The sequence below is a fragment of the Lycium barbarum genome, chromosome 8 (genome assembly GCF_019175385.1).
Source record: "Lycium barbarum isolate Lr01 chromosome 8, ASM1917538v2, whole genome shotgun sequence".
NCBI classification, from domain to species: domain Eukaryota; kingdom Viridiplantae; phylum Streptophyta; class Magnoliopsida; order Solanales; family Solanaceae; genus Lycium; species Lycium barbarum.
Window position 1 is genome coordinate 117709761 of NC_083344.1, and position 21740 is coordinate 117731500.

Here is a 21740-nt window from a genome sequence, read left to right on the forward strand (position 1 = left end):
TTCGACCACTTTTTTAAGCGACGGAGGAAAAATTAAAGACTAACGAATTGAGGGGAAAAAATTAAAGATCAGTCCGTATGAAGGGAAATCGAGCAAACTGCCCCAATAAGGATATAATATGATTTAGGCATAGTTGGTAGCCGACCATGATGTGACACCACTGCTGTGCCCCAGTAACGGTCATAACGGACCAACGGACTCACGGGTACCGGACCACCGGCGGTAACCCCCCGGAAAGAGATCCGAACCTTCGGTGGCTTAAAAACCGGGACCGATGATGCTTCCGCTCGGCTTTGATCCGAATGCTTATCCGGAAACCCGATGCTTATACACGAACTTTCCCTCCTTTTCCTCCTCCGAGCCACGGTTACCCCGGATTGGCCCTCATCCGGTTTTCACCGTATACAGATAGCCCCACGCTTCCCGGACCAACGATCTATCGGAGTGATGGGAAGTGAATGAATCGTACATCCGGCCACCCGGTCGGCCAATTCTTATCACTTTATTTTGGCGGGAACGGCTGCGTTTCGTCTTCCTTTTTGTCGCCCACGTGTCCAAATCTGGTTTGTTCGTTCCTGTCAACCGCCTTTTACACGTCGTTTCGCATTAATGTCGCAACATGTGGCGATCCTCGATTGGCCGCCCTCGATAACCGTTCCTCCCTTACGCCTATATAAAGCCCCTCCTTTCCTCATTTTTCACTTTTCTGGTTCGCTCTCCCTTTTCTTCTTCCTTCTGTGCGTCAACAACCATCCTTTCCGTTCACAAATTCGTTGCCAAACCTTCTCTTACCAATACAAAAAAAAAAAAAAAAGGAAAGGGAATTAGCTTTGTCACTACTCTCGTCCAATTGCTTCTTTGCTTCTTCAAATCGTCACTTCCTTCGTTTCCTTCACGCCATTCCCTACTTTTCTCCTTTTCTTTCAATCATGTCTGAAACCACTTCTACAGACGTTCCTTCAATCTCGTCCCCAAGGGCCGAGGCCGTATCCCCGGTCAAACAAAAGGGTAACCCCGAAACTGCGGCCTCGGATATTATACCGGCAAAATTTAACTTCAACAAAGACCTGGAGGTAGAAAAACCCTCCGTCGTTTCAGACCGGGGATACGACGTGAGGCGATATCCTTCCTCTATAACCGAGGACAGGCTCGACACAGTCCGGACAGACTGCGGGTGGGACACACGCCTGGTAAGGGTTTTCGCACCCGGGCCAGATGAATCCATAACCGACCACCGGGAGGGGTTTTTGTACGTGTACACTTACCCCTTCACCCTTAAGCTCGACCCCCCGGTTGATCCGGTCATACTGGATATGTGCCGGACTTATGGCGTAACTTTGGCTCAGATCGGCCCAACCGTTTGGAGGGTCGTTGCCTGCCTCCGGTTGCTGGCCATCAGGGCTAAGAAGGAATTCTCATTGGGCCACCTAATACGCTTGTATTCCCCGAGGATATTCCGGGGTGGTGTCATAAGATTAACCAAGCGCAGCCGGAACCCGCTCTTCTCGAAGATGGACGAAGACCGGGACAGGGGGTGGTTGGAACGCTACGTCCGGGTAAAATCCGAGGACGTAATCCCGGCCTCCCATCAACCTTTTCCGGAGAAATGGAACGACAAAAGTAAGTTCGATCCTTTGAGTAATCGTCATCATATGTTTTAGCTGCTTACGGTATTGTTTTCTCACCACCCTTTCGCTACTTTACAGCAAATGGATTTGTTCCCCCAGTTATTCGGGATCTGACTGAGTGGGTCACGGCGCTCCTCAACCAGCTTCCCTATGAGGACAGGACTTGGGCCCACTTATCACGCGGTCGATGGATCGCTCAAAATCATGGTAATGTTTGGCTTCCCTTCGATCTCGTTGCCTCTTTAGCCATTCGAGGCAGTCAATTTCCTTAACCTGCCTATGCTTTTGTCATTCAGGCTTGCCGAAGGGTTCGGTGGCATCTAGATCGGAGTCGGGGGCTGCTTCCCCTGCACCGGCGTCCACTTTCGACATGGCGGGTTCCGCTCGCGTTCTCGCCGAAGCCGCCAAAAGGAAACGACCCCCCGAAAAGGGCCAACCGTCCAAACGCAAGAAAGCAAGGAGTGTTGCCCGGCCATCGAGGGAGGAGGTGGAGTCCGACATCATTGTTCGGAGGGTAGGCCCGGCACCGTTAGCGGCCCCAGTACCCGAGGAGACAGCCTCCGAACCGCCCTTGCCTTCTATGAATGAAGGTATCTTAATTCCCGCTCTTCTTTCAAGCGCGGAAGAAATCCTTTCCCCGGCTCCTCTTCGGTCGGTTGACTTCGTCGACATTTCAGGTGAAACTTCTTCGGAAGATACTCCCCTGCAAAGGAGAAAAGGAGCCGGGGAAACGGCTGTTGCTGCAACCGATCAAGGGACCGTTCCAGTTCCGGAGACCGAAGCCCCCACTCAGGCTCGTCCATCGCCCGGCCACGAACCGATTTCTACTTCCGAGCCCCCGGCCCTCGCCAGGAATATTGAGTCTATACCGAGTTCGTCTACCCCTGCCCCGAGGGTTGCAGACTTCGATGATATGTTTTCAGCCACTCCTCCGGCTACCGGTGAAGCTGCGGGTTTTGGTCATCTTCCAATTCCTCGGGTCACGAGGTCGGCCAACCGACAGTCAGAATCTGGCTCTAGGGATAACCTGGTGACCATCTTCCCAGCCCCGAGCGTTGAGCCGAGAAGGACCAGATCGGTCGTAGTCACCGTCCCCGAGGATTGTGGCTTTCTATCACGTCCGGTAGGAGTGGCAAGTTATTTGCATCCTCTTGTTTCCGACTCGGATAAGCGCAAAATGACCGGGGTCACTTGGCAATGCCTCATGAACGAAGGCATGCACGCGGGCAACCGGGTAGAACTTATAGCTATCTTTGTATATCAATCAGATTTTGCACTCATTTTGGTTTTGATTCCTTATGTTTGCTTTCCTTGCAGAGTGTAGTACTGGTGAACGAAGCCTTCATCCGTGCCGAACACGAGATGGATGATCTCCGAGGCCAACTAGACGCCCAGGGCCGAGAAACGGAGAAATACAAGCACCTCCTCCGAGAGAAAGAGGAAGAGTTGAGCCAGGCCACCGTTCTCGCCAACCTTCGTCCCGAACTCGATGCGGCTAAGGACGAAAGTCGTCGTTTAAAAAATGAGTTGGCCGCCATGACTGATTATAACCGAAGCCTCGAGGCTGATAAGATTTGCCTCAGCCGAGACAAAGCTCAATTTTCGTCAAGGCTGGACGAGTTGGAGACCACTGTCTCTCAACTCTGAGGGGAACTTGACTTGGTGAAAGCCGATGCGACTATCTTGGCCGAGAGGAATCGGCAACTGGAATCTGATACCGCCCTGTACGAAAAACACATGAAAGTTTTCGAAGAGAAGGCCGAGGAGTAGTCTCGGATGAGTGAGGGCTTAAAAGCCGAGTTGGAGGAGGCGGTGAGTGCCAACGACGTTCTTAAGGCCGAGCTAGAAGCTGCTGTCCACATGAGGACTATCGCTGTGGCAGGCCGAGCTGAGCTAGAGGCTAAGTTGGCTAAGGTTGAGGCCGACTTGGAAGAAGCCTGGAAAGGCGTGGAGACGGCCGAGGCCCATACTGCCATTGTTGCCGAGTATGAGAAGTGGAAGTCTCGGCGGCTCACCCTTGAAGAGGCCGATCGCGGATTATCCGATCTTCCAGCCCTGATTACCCAGGCCAAGGAGATGGAGGAGGAGGCCAACCGTGCCCTTGGGTCCGACTCGGATGACTCCGAACGAACCGAGTCCGATTATTCTGACTCTAGCCGTGCTGAGTAGCATAGGATCTTTTTTATTTTTGATGTAAATGTACTCTTTATAAAAGTATCCTTTGCGTATACGAAAGTTACACTTCTCTTGTGTCTTCGTTTGATTGCTTGTTTTTATTCTGCCTTGAACTATTGGTCCGAATTTCGGACAAGATGATCCGTGGTCGTTGATTAATTCTGCCCGTGGGACTTATCTTTAAGGCCGATTTGAGATGACCTCACTTCGCCCAGTTTTTTGGGCGTACAACTTGAGCACTGCCAAAATATTGGTTATTGTAATGACTTTTGTGTTACAAGTGTTCGTACATATAGGAGAATTTTCATTCCTTGTACCTTTGCCATAGCAAACACTAAATGGGACACGATTCATTATGATCGTTTGGTCCTTACATCAAAGTCGGAGGCCGGTGGCCGGCCTACGCTTTTGCCGTGGCAAATGTTGAATGGGACACGATTCATTATGATCGTTTGGTCCTTACATCGAAGTCGGAGGTCGGTGGCTGGCCTATGCTTTTGCCGTGGCAAATGTTGAATGGGACACGATTCATTATGATCGTTTGGTCCTTACATCGAAGTCGGAGGCCGGTGGCCGGCCTACGCTTTTGCCGTGGCAAATGCTGAATTTCTTCCCTTGTTTCTCTTTATCGTGCCATGCCTCGATGTGGGTACTGTGGCCCCTTAACACTGATCCGAGCTTCGAGGTCGGGTGAGTGTTACCAAGCCCTCACTCGGAAGATGCAACCTCGGGTGTCCGAATTCTGGCCCTTGGCCTTTATTGCGTAGCACGTTGTACTCGTTGCCTCATTAAAAACCTCGGCGGAAAACCCATTTTGGGACAAAACCGCGCTTAAGGAAAAGAGTGCAACACGTGCTTTCAGTCCTAAGTTTCTATTTTTGTGTCGTGTTCGATTTCCTGCAAAAAGACAATACGGTTAACAGAAGGTATATGAGAGGATCATACCTTAGCAGTAATATCTTTTCAGATGGGCTATGTTCCAGTTGTTGCGTAGGCATTGTCCATCCATGGACTCCAACTGGTACGATCTTTTGCCTGTTACACCGGTCACCTTGTACGGCCCTTCCCAGTTTGGTCCTAGCTTTCCCTCGCTTGGGTTTTTTGTATGCAAAGTGACTTTTCGAAGTACCAAGTCCCCAACCCGGAAATGCCGAAAGTTGGCTCTCCGATTGTAGTACCTTTCCATCCTCTGCTTTTGAGCCGCAATTCGGACCAATGTTCTTTCGCGCATCTCATCTGCCAGGTCGAGCCTTACGACCATGGCCTCCCCGTTTAACTCCTTGGTTGCATACCTGAAACGGAGAGTCGGCTCGCCAACCTCGACAGGGATAAGGGCTTCGGTCCCGTATACCAACGAGAAAGGGGTCTCGCCCGTGCTGGACTTGGCCGTGGTTCGGTAAGCCCATAGTACCTCGGGCAACACTTCTCTCCAACGGTGCTTCGATGCTTCCAGCCGCTTCCTTAGACTTTGGATTATTGTCTTGTTAGTGGATTCCGCCTGTCCGTTTGCACACGGGTGATATGGGGTCGACACAATCTTCTTGATCTTCAACCCCTCGAGGAAACTGTTGACCTTACTACCCATGAACTGAGGACCGTTATCACAAGTTATTTCGGCTGGAATGCCGAAACGGCAGACGATGTGGTCCCAAACGAAGTCGATAACCTCCTTTTCTCTGATTTTTTCAAAGGCCTGCGCTTCGACCCATTTAGAAAAGTAGTCAGTCATAAATAAAATAAAGCGTGCCTTACCTGGTGCCCGGGGTAACGGACCCACGATGTCCATTCCCCATTTCATGAACGGCCATGGTGAGACCACTGAATGCAACGACTCCCCGGGCCGGTGAACCATCGGGGCATGCCTCTGACACCCGTCACATTTTCGGACGAAGTTTCTCGTGTCTTCATCCATCTGATTCCAGTAATACCCGGCCCTGATCAGCTTCCGGACCAGAGCTTCCGCACCAGAGTGATTGCCACAGGTCCCTTCATGTACTTCCCTCATCACATACTCCGTTTCCCCGGGGCCCAAACATTTAGCCAAGGGTCCGTGGAAAGAGCGTCGGTATAATTGGCCGTCCACTAAGCAAAATTGGGCTGCCTTCGTTCGTAACGAACGCGACTCCTTCGGGTCGCTCGGAAGCTTATCATCACGCAAGTAGTCAATGTATTTGTTGCGCCAATCCCAAGTCAGACCTGTCGAGTATATTTCAGCGTGTCCGCTTTCTATGGCCGTTCTTGTCAGTTGCACCGTTTCTCCGGAGTTGATTTCGACCCCTTCGACCGCAGATCCAAAATTTGCCAATGCATCGGCCTCATAGTTCTGTTCTCTCGGTATATGCTGCAGGGTCCATTTTTTAAATCGGTGAAGTATCACTCTGGTTTTCTCGAGATACCTCTGCATCCGTTCATCCTTGACTTCAAACGTGCCATTCACCTGGTTTGCGACCAAAAGCGAGTCGCACTTTGCCTCGATAGTTTCTGCCCCCATACTCCGGGCCAATTCTAATCCTGCAATCATAGCCTCATACTCGACTTCATTGTTAGTTAGCTTGATAGTTTTGATGGAATGTCGAATGACATCACCGGCCGAGGCCCTAAGGACAATACCAAGCCCGGAACCTCTAAGGTTCGAAGCCCCGTCCGTATACAGAGACCAAATGCCCGTGGCCTTTCCCGAGGTCAGCAGGAACTCTTTTTCGACCTCGGGGACCATGGCTGGGGCGAAGTCTGCTATGAAATCGGCTAAGATTTGGGATTTGATGGCCGTTCGGGGTCTGTATTCGAGGTCGTAGCCGCTGACCTCTACAGCCCACTTCGTTAGCCTACCCGACAACTCGGGTTTATGCATGATGTTTTTCAAAGGATAAGTAGTTACTACACATATGTGATGGCTTTGAAAGTAAGGCTTAAGCTTTCTGGAGGCGCTTACTAGTGCCAACGCCAACTTTTCCAGATGGGGGTAACGGGTCTCCGCATCCCCCAATGTTCTACTCACGTAATAGATAGAGAATTGCGTACCTGATTCTTCTCGGACCAAAACGCCGCTTACCGCAACTTTGGAGACCGCTAGGTACAGAAATAGTGTCTCACCTGCCTTCGGCGTGTGCAGCAGAGGGGGGTTAGACAAGTACTTCTTCAGATCCTGCAGAGCTTCTTGGCCGAGGATCTCGATATGAAGCGACTTAGTGCTACGATTCTCCCGGTGAGTTTCTGAACCCCCTTTATGCTATTCACTACCTCGATATCTTCGATGGATTTGATCTTGTCCGGGTTGATTTCGATCCCTCGGTTTGACACCATGAAACCTAGGAATCTGCCAGATCTCACACCGAATGCACACTTCTCCGGGTTAAGCTTCATGTTGTATTTGCGAAGCACATTGAAGGTTTCCTGCAAATGCTTTAAATGGTCCTCTGTTTCCAGGGACTTAACAACCATATCGTCAACGTAAACCTCCATTGTTTTCCCTATCTGTTCTTCGAACATTTCATTAACTAGGCGTTGGTACGTTGCACCGGCATTTTTTAGTCCGAAAGGCATGACGTTATAACAGTAGGTCCCGTACCGGGTGATGAAGGATGTTTTCTCTTGATCCCCCGGGTACATCCGGATCTGGTTATACCCGGAGTAAGCGTCGAGAAAACTCAACATCTCATGCCCGGCCGTCGCATCGATCATTCTGTCGATAAGAGGCAACGGAAACGAGTCCTTCGGGCATGCCTTGTTTAAATCTTTGAAGTCGACACACATTCGAAGTTTGTTACCTTTTTTGGGTACTACCACAACGTTGGCCAGCCAGTCCGGGTACTTTACCTCTCAGATGGATCCTATCTTCAAAAGTTTTGTTACCTCGTCCTTCACAAATGCGTGTTTAGCCTTCGCCATGGGTCTCCTTTTCTGTTTCACCGGAGTAAACTTCCCATCCAGGCTGAGCTTGTGAGTTGCTATTTCTGGTGATATACCTGTCATATCTATATGCAACCATGCAAAGCAATCGGCGTTAGCACGAAGAAATTCAGTTAATCGACGCCTGAGCTCCGGGGTGAGCCCCGTGCCCAGGTATACCTTTCTGTCCGGGAGATATTTGAACAGGATGATCTGCTCCAATTCCTCCACAGTTGACTGAGTTGCATTGGAGTCATCTGGCATGACGAACGATCTGGGTACCTCGTAATCTTCCTCCTTATGTACCGGGTTCAACCCGGCGCACTTTGATTGCTATTTGGGAATCTCTCCTCCTGTTGCACTTTTCCATTCCGGCCCCTCGGGCCGAGGTGCCGCTTCTTCTACTGCAAATATTTCCCTTGCAGCGGGCTGCTCGCCCCTGACGGTTTTCACTCCTTCCGGCGTGGGGAATTTCAATAGCTGATGTAGTGTTGAGGGCACCGCCCTCATGCTATGTATCCAAGGTCTGCCCAATAATGCATTATATTTCATGTCCCCCTCGATCACATAGAACATCGTTTGCTGAATGGTGCCACCCACATTTACGGGCAATGAGATTTCCCCCTTTGTGGTTTCGCTCGCCATATTGAACCCGCTTAGCACCCGGGCCACTGGTGCGATCTGGCCGAGCAGTCCTAGCTGTTCAACCACCCTCCATCGGATGATGTTGGCCGAGCTACCTGGGTCAATCAGAATACGTTTAACCTTAGTTTTAAAGACTAGTATAGAGATTACCAATGCGTCATTGTGGGGTTGAACGATGTCCTCTGCGTCTTCGTCATTAAAGAAGATGGATCCCTCGGCCGAATGGCCTCGGGTGCGCTTTTCACGATCAATAGAGATCTTCGTCCGTTTCATTACCGGCCCTCGAGGGGCGTCTGTCCCGCCCACTATCATGTTGATCGTATGCTGGGGTTCGACAGGCTCGGACCTTTGAAAAGATTCCCTTTCCTTATAGTGATTTTTGGCCCGGTCGCTTAGCAGATCTCGGAGGTGACCATTTTTCAATAACCGGGCTACCTCGTCTTTCAATTGACGGCAATCTTCGGTTCGATGCCCGTGGGTCCCGTGATACTCGCACACTACACCCGGATCTCGCTGACCCGGATCCGACCTCAATGGTTTAGGCCACCTGACATCGGGGACACGTCCAATAGCCGAGACAAGTCCTGAAGTACTAACGTTGAAGTTGTATTCTGAAATTTTTGGAGGAACTTTATTGCCGGCGGGACTTCCGGCATCGCTCCTAAACGAGAGTCCCCGACTGTTCGATGGCCGCTCCACTCGTTTGCTGCCCCGTCCTGAGAAATGGCTCGGGCTCTCTATTGCCTTTTCCGACCTGAAACTTTGCTTATCCGGATAGGGATATGGCCGAAACCTTCCTTTCGATGATTCAGACATGGCCTCGTATCCCTTCCTTGGCGGCTCGAAACCTCTACTTATTTTGGTCCTTACCGGAGAGAACTCGAATTGATCATCCTCCACCCGAATCTTTGACTCATACCGATTGTGGACGTCGGCCCATGTTACGGCCTCGTATTCCAGCAAACTCTCTTTCAATTTTGCCGAGGCCACCGAACTTAGCATGTTGAGGCCCTTTGTGAAGGCCTGTGCGGCCCACTCTTCCGGCACCGGGGGTAGCTCCATTCGTTCCCTCTGGAACGGGGTGACGAATTCCCGCAATAACTCGCCGTCCCTTTGGGTTATCCGGAAAATGTCAGCCTTACGGGCCTGCACCTTTATTGCACCGGCGTGGGCTTTCACAAAGGCATCGGTGAGCATCTCAAAAGAAGTGATCGAATGCTCGGGCAGATGGTCGTACCACGTCAACGCCCCCTTTGACAGAGTCTCCCCGAATTTTTTCAACAGTACTGACTCTATCTCATCTTCTTCCATATCATTACCCTTGATAGCACAGGTGTACGAGGTCACGTGCTCATGCGGGTCCGTGGTGCCGTCGTATTTCTGAATGTCCGGCATCTTGAATCGCTTCGGGATCAACTTGGGCGCTGCACTCGGGGGAAAAGGCCTTTGAATATATTTTTTCGAGTTAGCCCCCTTCAGCAAAGGGGGAGCCCCCGGTATCTGATCTACCCGAGAATTGTAAGTCTCTACCCTTTTTTCGGTAGAGTCCACTCGTTTCGCCAAGGTTTCAAGCATCTTTAGTACCTCGGTGGAAGAACCGGCTCCGGAATCATTGCTCTCGACTGTCCGCGGCCTGCTTCTCTCGATTTCCGCTGTTCCCTTGGCCTTTTCCGGCCCAGGCTCCCCCTGCCCGCTCTGTAACCGGGCAATCGCCATCCCTTGCTCGGCGATTGCCGCTCTTTGTTCCTGCAACATCTCGAAAATCAAACGCAAATTAATGCCGTCATTTGGTGCCTCCGGGTCCTTCTGGCTTTGGGTCCGAGACAATGTGACGGAGTTGCGAGTTCTTAGGGGATCAATTGCCGGTAGGGCGGCGTTAATTTGATCCACCGTGTTTTGTCGGTTGAGGCCCTCCCTCGAGTCGACGCGGTTCGAGTCAGCGGGGTTCGGTAGTCCCCGTAATTCGCTTTCCTCGTTTTCTGCCACAATCTCGGTATTATTGACATGGCCGGACTGCTCAACATCAGCCATGAGTCAGTTTTTGTCGAGACAAACGGGGCGGAAGTGTTACGGTTTGGAGGTGAGAACGACAAGAATCAGGACCAAGAACTATTATCCTTGCCCCACGGTGGGCGCCAAACTGTTTACCCCGGATTCGGTAATCAATTGAATTTGTGTGTGAGTATAGGATATGTGCTTGAGTCCCAATGTTTATTACAAACCGTGGATGAGAATGCTTATTGATAAGCGTGCAAGGAGCGCAAGTGACAGATGATTCCGCGTATGGCCAATTTGATTGAAGAAATATGATATAGATGACAAACTTACAATGGAAAATATCAATATTGAGATTGCAGGAACTGTATATATATATGTATTGTGTTACAAGTGTTCTTTTGAATAAAAGATCAACCAACCCCCAAAGGGAGGAGGGAATGCCCTATTTATAGTGATGAACCCATGGGCCTTCCTCAATATGAATTAATAAAATAATAATAAAAGGACAGCCCCTGTATGGATGTGATGGGATCTGACTGACGGCGCCGTCTGACACACGCATAGTTGGTAGCCGACCATGATGTGACACCACTGCTGCGCCCCAGTACGGTCATAACGGACCAACGGACTCACGGGTACCGGACCACCGGTGGTAACCCCCCGGAAAGAGATCCGAACCTTCGGTGGCTTAAAAACCGGGACCGATGATGCTTCCGCTCGGCTTTGATCCGAATGCTTATCCGGAAACCCGATGCTTATACACGAACTTTCCCTCCTTTTCCTCCTCCGAGCCACGGTTACCCCGGATTGGCCCTCATCCGGTTTTCACCGTATACAACCTTAACTTTACGAGTGACAAATTACACTCTACGATCCATAAAAGAGCATCAATGCATTCTTCCACTACTTAAACCACTTTCAAAACAGTGGCGTACGTAGCCAATAGCATTTTCTCTAGCAAGTGTATTCAACACTATATGAGAATTTAGCCACGTGTAGTGAAGAGTGATCAGTCGAACACCCATCATTGAAAAACTATACGAAGTATACAAATTCAAAATTACTTTTCATACATATCTATTAAATCTTGAAAACCTATAATGAAATCTCTGCATTCGCCACTGTTTCAAAGTGGGCAGTGTAAAGCACACTACCAGCACTTCTCACGGCAAATTTTGAGTTTGAAAAACAAATAACTAAAGTAGTGAAACAAATATGAGTAGAAAGAGTTTACTGCATAAATTAGCGAGTACAATTATGTGTATCCCCGAATTCTTGGGTAAGAACAATAATTAATGTACCGAAAATTTTCATTCTTTGTTATTAGGTGTGTCTTTGTAGCACTGAAAACACCCCATTTATATAGGGTGCAATTCGACGCCGAAAGTTACAAGATATATTAATGGAATTTAATTACACGTTCATGTATAATGTTAAATGGACATCCACGTAGTTTGAAACTTTGAATACATTGTACTCTTAACATTTTAAAAGTTGTTTTTTCTTAAAAAAATTATCTCTTCTATAGATTTCTTTGTCGTTGTTCCAAGCGAATACGTTTCAGAATTTGAGATTGACTTTCTTAAAAAATCTTTTTTGGGACAAACATGTCGGTTTCTTCTCCGGAGGGAAAGAAGCAGAATGGTAGTCCATCTTTTTGGGGGGGAAAATGTCCTGTTGTGGAGAGAAAAAATAATCTCTTCGTGCATGGATTCTTTCTGATGCTTATCAACATATTGTAGCAATCACGTTGTCCATACCTCAAAATAAAGACAAACATCTCTTTTACATCTGTCATAGAAGCAAATAATAGAGAAAATGTCAAATCTATATGTAATTGTAGGAAATAAATCAAGAGTGGGAAACCTAAGTTGTTTAGGATTTAGTTTATTTAATTCATGTCTAGTTAGGATTTATTTATCAAATCCATATTGGAATAGGGTTTTTCTAGTCCTAGTCTATTTTGCTTTCTAGTATTATAAATAGGGATGCTATGTCACATATTTTAATTGTAGTGAGATTCAAGAGTTTTGAGTTATTAAGTAAAGTCTCCTACCTTCTCTCTCTAGTTTGATAAATTTCTTCTATATAACCATTGTTGAGTCTTCCACCTGTGCTCATATTATTCCTTTGAGTATTTTTTATTTCCTTCAAATTGGTATCATAGCCCGTGTGAGATTCGATCAAAGCCTCGTGTGAGATCCTACATATATAAAAGAATATGAATATTTCATATTTACCGGATTGTCTCGTTTTTGTGTTTGATGGAAAAAATAATTTTGAGAGTTGGTATCAACAGATGAAGAATTTCTTCAATGTAGTTGGACTATGGTCCATTATTGATGAAGGGTTCGTGGAAATTCCAAAAGGCACAACATTGACTGGTGAAGCAGCTACACAATTGGAGGAAGATATGCAATTGAATTATAAGGCATTATATTACCTCAATAGCAAAGTCCAATTGCATGTATATAACAAATATTTGCATGCATAATCAGCTAAAGCAGCTTGGACAATTTTGGTGAAATTGTATAGACGTGCTGCAGACGTGAAGAGAGAGAAACTTCAAGAACTTTGGAGACAGTATGAATTGGTCCAGATGAAACCAACAGAATCTGTCAAAGAATTTTTTGTAAGAATTACAGAAATTGTTAATGATATGAAAATCAACGGAGAAGTATTGGAAGAAGTTAAAGTTGTTGAAAAGATATTGCAGTCTCTAAGATTAGAATTTCACATTAAGATAACAGTTATTGAGGCAACCCAGGATCTTAATACGTTGAAAGTTGATGTTCTAGAAGATGAATTAGTGGCATATGGGATTTCATTGAATCAGCAAACACATGAGTTAGTGGATGACCCTTTGCAAACAAGGGATGAACCAAAAGATAAAGAAGAGTCATCGAATCTAGCAGAAATAAATGAAGAAGGCCAAAATTTAGAAATTATGGAGAAAAGAAGAGAAGGTAGAGGTAATTCTTATTGTGGTATAGATATCTTTGATTGCAATGCAGAATCCAATAATGTTCAAATTGATTTATCAATGATTTCTGGGATAGCTAAAAAGGATAATTTGATTGGGACTAATGCTCTTTCGGTAGAGGCTACTAGTGTTTTAAGTAATGAAAGATGTAATAGACATGATTGGTCTATACAATGTGGGGCTATTGAAAAAGGAATAGAAGTACCCGCCATTATCACACAAGAAAAATTGTTTGAAGGTATTGAAGATGAATCTAGTGATGAAAGAAGCAAAAGAGTTCATCAAGAGAAAATTTTTGATAATCTACCCAAAATTGAAGCAGAAATAATTTAGGGTCCAGATTCACAATTGACGTGCATGATTATGGATATTGAAGGCACAATCAATTTTGAGCCATTATCCGAGATTGTATATTTTGAGGAGCATGAAAATAATACTCTATCACCTATTGAAAGGTTAACTAAAGTCGAATGGACGCAGAAGGCCAAGTATAAATCAATTGAAGAAGCAGTTGATTTTAATCAAGACTAGTTATTAAAGGGTACAAGAAGAAAAAGAAATATGCTTATGATATTTTGAAGGTGTTTAACATGGGGCAAGTCAAATTAACTTTGAATCCTGTTGAAGAGAAACTGAAGCTGACTAAAGACAACCCCCGCAATTTTGTTGATGCTACATATTTTAGAAAATTAGTAGGGAGTCTAAGGTATTTAACTTATACAAGACCTGACATTACTTATGGAGTTGGATTAATTAGCAGATTTATGGAATCGCCTCGTCAATCACACTTGCACAGCTAAGAGAATTTTGAGATATATTCAAGGTACGCAATCTGATGACATATTTTATTCAAAGGCTAATGATAGTAGTCTCGTTGGATTTACAGATAGTGATTGGGCTGGTGATATGATGCAAAGAAAAAGTACTTCTGTATAGGCATTTTATTTGGAGTCTGGTGTATTTTCTTGGTCTTCAAAAAAGCAACAAGTTGTTGCTTTGTCAACAGCTGAAGCAGAGTACATGGCTGCAACAAGTAGTGCTACACAAGTGTTTTGGTTGAGAAGGATGCTTGGATTTCTTACACAAGCAAGATAGTCCTGCAAAAATATTTTGTGATAATAAGTCTGCGATTGAGTTAACAAAGAATCTAGTTTTTCATGGCCACAACAAACACATTGACATTAAATGTCACTTCATTCATGATTTGGTTCAAGATAAGGAGATAGTTGTTGATTATTGCAAGACTGAAGAACAAGTTGCTGATGTTTTCACAAAGCCACTAAAATTTGAGTTGTTCATAAAGTTGAAGATGATGCTAGGCATGGTCAAGTTTGAAGATCTTGGTTTAAGGGAGGCTATGTAGGAAATAAACTAAGAGTGGGAAACCTAAGTTGTTTAGGATTTGGTTTATTTAATTCATGTCTAGTTAGGATTTATTTATCAAATCCATATTGGAATAGGTTTTTCTAGTCCTAGTCTATTTTGGTTTCTAGTATTATAAATATGGATGCTATGTCACATATTTTAATTGTAGTGAGATTCAAGATTTTTGAGTTGAAGTAGGTTTCTTACTATTATAAATAGAGGCGGGCTGCTGGTATTTATTTTATATTGTGTGGAATTGTAGAGAGCATTCATAGAATTTATCAATAGAAGATTTTCCTTCAAATTGGTATCAGAGCTTCTACGATCCTGGTAAAGAATTAAAGAGCTTTCGCTGCTAGCGGGCGGCTATGACTCATATATGCCGTCCGTCTGGACAATGATGATGATGTTGGCAAACATTGGGCTAATGATATGCATGAAAAACAATCATGCTGAGAAGGAATAACAAACTATTGCAAGTTTAAAGAGATGCAAGCACATATGGCACAAGAGGAAGGATATCGTCTCTAAAAGTTAAAGAGAAGGCAAAAAAAAAAAAAAAAAAGGAAGGTTAAGAATAGTAAGAAACCTACTTTAACTCAAAACAAGAAAACCTATTCCTATATTAATTTGACTATAAATCCTAATTAGACATGAATTAAAATATCAAATCCTAACCAATTTTGATTTCCTACAATTTTGAATTATTATTTCCAACATTCTCCCATAATTCAAAATTGTATATCTAATTCTTGATGCACTTTTCACCATCTTCCAATTTTGAAGCACTTGTTTCTAGCCCATCAATTGTTGAAGCACTTTCTCTTCAATCGTCACTCGCTATCTTCTAATTTGTTGAAGCACTTTCTCTTCAACCTTCACAATCATTGGAGCAGTTTCTCTCCAACATTCCAGTTTGTTGATGCACTTCCCCACCAACCTTCAATTGTTGAAGTACTTTCTCTTCAACCTTCACAATCGTTGGAGCACTTCTCTTCAACATTCCAATTTATTGATGCACTTTCTCACCAACCTTTAATTGTTGAAGCACTTTCTCTTCAACCTTCAACCGTTGGAGCACTTTCTCTCCAACATTCCAATTTTATTGATGCACTTTCTCTTCAACCTTCATCCGTTGGAGCACTTTCTCTCCAACATTCCAATTTTGTTGATGCACTTTCTCATCAACCTCCAATTGTTGAAGCACTTTCTCTTCAACTTTCACAATCGTTGGGACACTTTCTCCCCAACATTCCAATTTTGTTGATGCACTTTGTCATCAACCTTCCATTTTTTTTTTGCCTTCTCTTTAACTTTTAGAGACGATATCCTTCCTCTTGTGCCATATGTGCTTGCATCTCTTTAAACTTGCAATAGTTTGTTATTCCTTCTCAACATGATTGTTTTTCATGCATATCATTAGCCCGATATTTTCCAACATCATCATCATTGGCCAGACGGACGACATATATGAGTCATAGCCGCCCGCCGGCAGTGGAAACTCTTTAATTCTTTACCAGGATCGTAGAAGCTCTGATACCAATTTGAAGAAAAATCTTCTATTGATAAACTCTATGAATTCTCTGAATGCTCTCTACAATTCCCCACAATATAAAATAAATAGCAGCAACCCGCCCCTATTTATAATATCCATCTTTACATTACATCTAAATTATACAACTACAAAATCAAATGCAATCACATTCCATCTTTTAAAGTCTTCCCTCATAACACGTAACTAATCACAAACCAAATAAGGCAACCCGATACCATAAGATAGATTTGCTCCCCTCATATTCCCAAGTAGAAGAAGTCTCAAATTCAGTCACTACTTCCTTAAAATTCTAATTACCAATATATGGTAGAAAAATTTGCCTCAAACTCAATCACTACTTTCATTAAAGTTTCAAGCTGAATAGAGTTTACTCTTTTCTTCTAAAGATTGTTTTCACTAATAATAGCACCATTTTTCGTTTTCAATGAATATATGTAGGACTCTCATCATTATTTATTTGAAATGATACTTTTGCTTCTTGAAAAAACTTGATATGTACTCTAATAATAAAATTTTGTGTGCGTTCAGTCAAACATCATCACGTCAGCAGTGGAAGTATAGGAAAATGAAAAAGCAAAGGCTTAATATATCAACACCTCTTTATATTTTTGTTTAGATTTGATTTAGACACTCGAACTATGGCTTGTTCCAATTAAACACCTAAACACATAATAAGTATTTCTATTAGATTTTTTCAGTTCCAATGTTTTTTTTTTTTTGTAATTATTCTCAAATATCCATTACGTAAATAAGTTAACCACTTTTTTTGACATAAAATTTTTATTTTTCCCCATCTCAGTGGGTGGAGCTTTTTCGTTATAAAGGGAAATTACAAAGAGGGTAATCTAATAATCTCCACCTACATAATGGAACAGACTCCGTCCAAAGAATAGTAGGATTCTTGATAAGGTCTCAAAAAATTATGTACTATGGAGGGGCAACAAATCCCCTGTATCACATCTTATATTACGTGACATCAAAAGTGTAAATCTGGATGATATGTTTCTTGTGTTCGAGCCCCTAGCAGGATTAAGGATATAGTCTCAAAAGTTCAATTCTAGTTTCTTGTTTTTATAGCTCTTATGGTTTTATTTGAATGGTAAGCTGTGTATAGCTTTGCCTTGCTTTGTAATGACTTACTTTGGTGGTTAATACAAATTCTTAGTTACCAAAAAAACAAAAAGTTCTATCCATGTTTCTATCTAAAAAGAAGGAATTGAGGTTTTGTCTTCTCCTAAAAGAGGGAAGTTGTAATCCGTAAACGTTGAGTTTTCGGCCTTTCGCCTCTCTAGGCAGTTGTATGTATGATTGAACCAGCTAATGTTCGGCATTGCACACCAAAATTTGCAAGTCTGTCCACAAATTATGTGTATTAGCTTCATTAAGTCATAAAAGTCAGGTCTATTTCAATTGAAGCCGATGTATACAATTAAATGAGATGACATATTTTATATAATTAACTTAATTACTAGCTAATTGGTGTTAAGAACACACGTAAAAATAATAATTTAAATTGAAAGTGTCTAATATATTCACTTTATAATATATTTAGATGATCAATTGAAACAAGTCGCACTTTAAGCAACTAAATAGAATTTATTGACAAATTTAAAAACTTCAAACATACTAAGTCAAAAGCAAAGTTGAGTGAAAGTGAAAGAGGGTGTCCCAACGGCTGGCAGGGGGGACACGGCGAATTTGGATGTATTTGTTGAAAAAGAGTGTACAATTTATAACAGGTGGCGCTTTGTGGAAAGCTCCCTTAGTGGTTAAACTCCGTCCACATACACTCGTGAAAATACAGTCATCCACTACAGTAGGACTACTATATAAAGACTGAAAAGGTTGTAAAATGACTTGCACATTTCTGGAAAGAGCGCACAATAAGTGTATTTTATTTAACCAAAAAAAAAAAAAAGGTCTTTTCTATCTACTGCAAGTTGATTCTATTCATGTGACTACTGTCATTACGTGCCTTGCTTAAACTCAATCATTGCCAGAATCTGATATTTGTGCGGTCCCACTAAATATCATGAACAGTACTACTCCTATCTGTACGCCGTTGGGAGTAGTGAGGAAGGGTTCATGGACTGAAGATGAAGATTTTCTTTTGAGAAAATGCATTCAAAAGTACGGTGAAGGAAAGTGGCATCTTGTTCCTGCTAGATCTGGTAAACTTATAGTCACTGCCACTCCCTCTGTTATTCTCGTAGTTTCTTAAACTTTAAATTATGTTAATGTTATTTTCTGTACTTAGGTTATCGTAATATTTAGCTGTTATTGTTTTTTTTTTTTTTTTCAGAATGCTATGTTATGTGATCCGTTTTATTTGTAATAGCTTCTGCACTTTTGTATTTTTTGTGTCCAATACTGCTTTGAAATGTTTTGTTTTTCATTATTTGAGCCGAGAGTCTATCGAAAATAGTCTCTCTACTCCACACGGTAGAAGTAAGGTCTGCGTACATATTACCCTCCCTGGACCCCACTTGTGAGATTACACCCGATTTATTGTTGTTGACATCGTCGTCGTCTTTCTTTTCTAATGATATATATATAAAAGACACATTCTTATATTTGTAAATAATTTAATTTTAAATTTCAATAGATGATTTATAGTTATACATACAAATGTCTATGACTTATTTTAGGTCACAAATTTCAAAAGTCTTTTTCCTTACTTTCTTAAATTTAGTACTCCGTTAAATATTGCAAGACAAAGTAAATTGGGGTATGCAATTTTAGAGTACTACTCTCTCTGTTCTAGTTTTTATGACACACTTTCTTTTTGAGTCAGTTCCCAAAAGAATGACACATTTTCTTATTTGAAACAATTTAACTTTAAACTTTATCTTTTACGCTTAATGAGATGATTTATAACCACACACATATCTTTAACTTGTTTTAGATCACAATATTCAAAGTCTTCCTTTATTTCTTAAATTCCATGCCTAGTCAAACTACATCACATATATTGGGACGGAGGGGGTAGTATTTCTGCACTTTATATTCCTTAACGTGAATAAGCGCGTATGCATATGTCTGAGGCTGATATATACCCTTGCTAATTTTATAAGTGAATATGTGCAGGTCTGAATAGATGTAGGAAGAGTTGCAGACTAAGGTGGCTGAATTATCTAAGGCCACATATAAAGAGAGGCGATTTCTCTTCTGATGAAACAGATCTCTTGTTGAGGCTTCATAAGCTTCTAGGCAACAGGCAAGTTTATGTTCTAAAACCCATGATGAATTTACGCGACCATTTCTCATCTAAAATTTGAGATCTCTGAGTACAATTGTTATCTCAACATTCCCTTTGGGTCGCAGGCATGATTCTATTATACATGAGTTAAAACATATACAAAAACTTCTTTGTTTTTTTGGATGACGGTAAGATTTAAACTCACGAGTTTTTGTCTGCTATGATACCACGCCCCTTGAATATAAGGGGGGAACGTAGAGGCCGATACTCATTTGGCCGAATATAGTAGCTTTTGCTCAAACACTATATTTGTGTTGAGAAATTCATTAAATATATACACATATAAAATTCAATATCCCGATATTAGCATTTGAAGCCTCTCGTTCTAAAGTTTAGAACCCATGAAATTGTAACCCTAGCTCCACTTCTATTGTACATGTGTGACCATTTCATCTAAATTACGCTTTTAATTTATAATATTTTACTATGTTATTTGTAGATGGTCACTTATTGCTGGTAGACTTCCGGGAAGAACAGCAAACGATGTCAAGAACTACTGGAACACTCACTTCCAAAAGAAGTTAAATACTGTTGCTCCTCTTCCTCATCGAAAGATACACAATAACGGCAGAGTCATTACGAAAAATGAAATAATAAAACCTCAACCTCGGAACTTCTCAAGTGCTAAGAAGAATGTCCCTTATTTGTTCACCAACAAAAGTATCACAAACATAGTAGACAAAGATGACGGCAAAAAAGAAATAATAAGGACTAGTACTAGTGATCATCAGAAGCAAACTTCAGAAGCATCGACAGATAACGGATATCAATGGTGGGCAAGTTTACTGGAAAATTGCAATGAAATTGAGGAAGCAGTAGCTGATGATACAACATCGACAATTTTGTTGCGCGAGGAAAAAACACCAACGTTAAATGGTGGAGCCAACTGTATGCTAAAAGGACAAAGTGATGGTTGGGATGACTTTTCTGTTGATATTGACATATGGAGTCTACTTAATTAGCCGAGGTTAATTTTATCACCATTATTAAAGAGATATGTAATGGCATTTATTGTAAACTTGTAATAGGGATACATCGTTGTTTATACTTTGTACCCCAACTGCAAGTTGAAGTTGTTGGGAAAATAAAGTTGAATATTCTAGAATTATTAAATTCATGCACTCTGATGTTATTCATGTGATGTTTAGGATATCTATGTAATCAGGTATATAGACGTTATGTTCTATCGGTGCGCTTTTGAAATTTTAAGGTGATCAAGTTCACAGGAAAGGCGTCTGAACCACTTAGTAGTATCGAGTTTAAGATTATCCTGGAGTATCTATAAATACCAACCTTGTAAATTTTAAGAGTGAAGTAAATAATATCATGACATGAGGTCAGCTTAATGTTCATCATCTCTACCTTAAAATAATATGAAAAACGCGCCTTATATATTCCAACACAAGTAGGCTGACTTCTCTTTGTGTTTCCAAAAGGCATGCAATCTACTTTGCTAAATGACATTTACATATCTATGTTGAATTTATGCAAAATAAGATAGTAACTGAAATAAAGTGAAGGGTTTGAACCCTAATAGACAGATGAAGAAGAAGTATAGAGAGAGAATTTCTCAGATTTTGATTTATTCAACTGAGTAGAGATTGTACAGTGTATTTCCCTTATATATATGGTTTGTTAATGATTAACTAACTCTAATTGTTCTAACTAACTTTTGGAATCCTAACTAATCCGGAAGTGTAAAAAGACAGAACACCTTTAATCCTTCTTTTAAGTTACACCTTCTTCAATAGTAATCTCTAATAAGTAACTTCTTAAAGTATTTTTGACTTTGGAAATGATCTTATATGATTTGATTGTTCGTGAGGGGATTTTATACTGTAGACTGAAAATCAGGGCAGAGCTAGGAGGGCAAGAAAATTACAATATATAATATATAAATCATATTTTTATTGTGCATATAGTACATGTTGAATTACCTTAACTTCATCATGCATTTATTTATTTATTTATTTTATAATATTGAATTACTTTATTGAAAAATCCTTGCTCCATCATTACTGTAAATCACAAACAAAAATCACTGACAATTTAATTTAAATTGTTATCGACTACTCCTCCGTCCCAATTTAAGTGACTAAATTTGACTAGACACATAGTTTAAGAAATAAAAAGAGACTTTTGAATTTTGTGGTCATCAATTAAAGATGTGTATAACGTACTAAAATGTCTTTTGAATCTTCTGGTTATAAACTTATCATGTAGAATGTTTGAATTGCCAACTTA

The 21740-nt window shown here is 42.3% G+C and overlaps 1 protein-coding gene across 1 annotated transcript; it reads left to right on the top strand.

Annotated features, from left to right (window-relative positions):
• Nucleotides 1–18111: 18111 nt before the first annotated feature.
• Nucleotides 18112–20726, top strand: LOC132606882 (transcription factor MYB1-like). Its single transcript, XM_060320551.1, has 3 exons — nucleotides 18112–18408; nucleotides 19325–19454; nucleotides 19936–20726. Exons 1-3 carry the CDS (start codon nucleotides 18270–18272, stop codon nucleotides 20456–20458), a joined length of 792 nt encoding a protein of 263 aa, XP_060176534.1. The 5' UTR covers nucleotides 18112–18269; the 3' UTR covers nucleotides 20459–20726.
• The last annotated feature ends 1014 nt before the right edge of the window (nucleotides 20727–21740 follow it).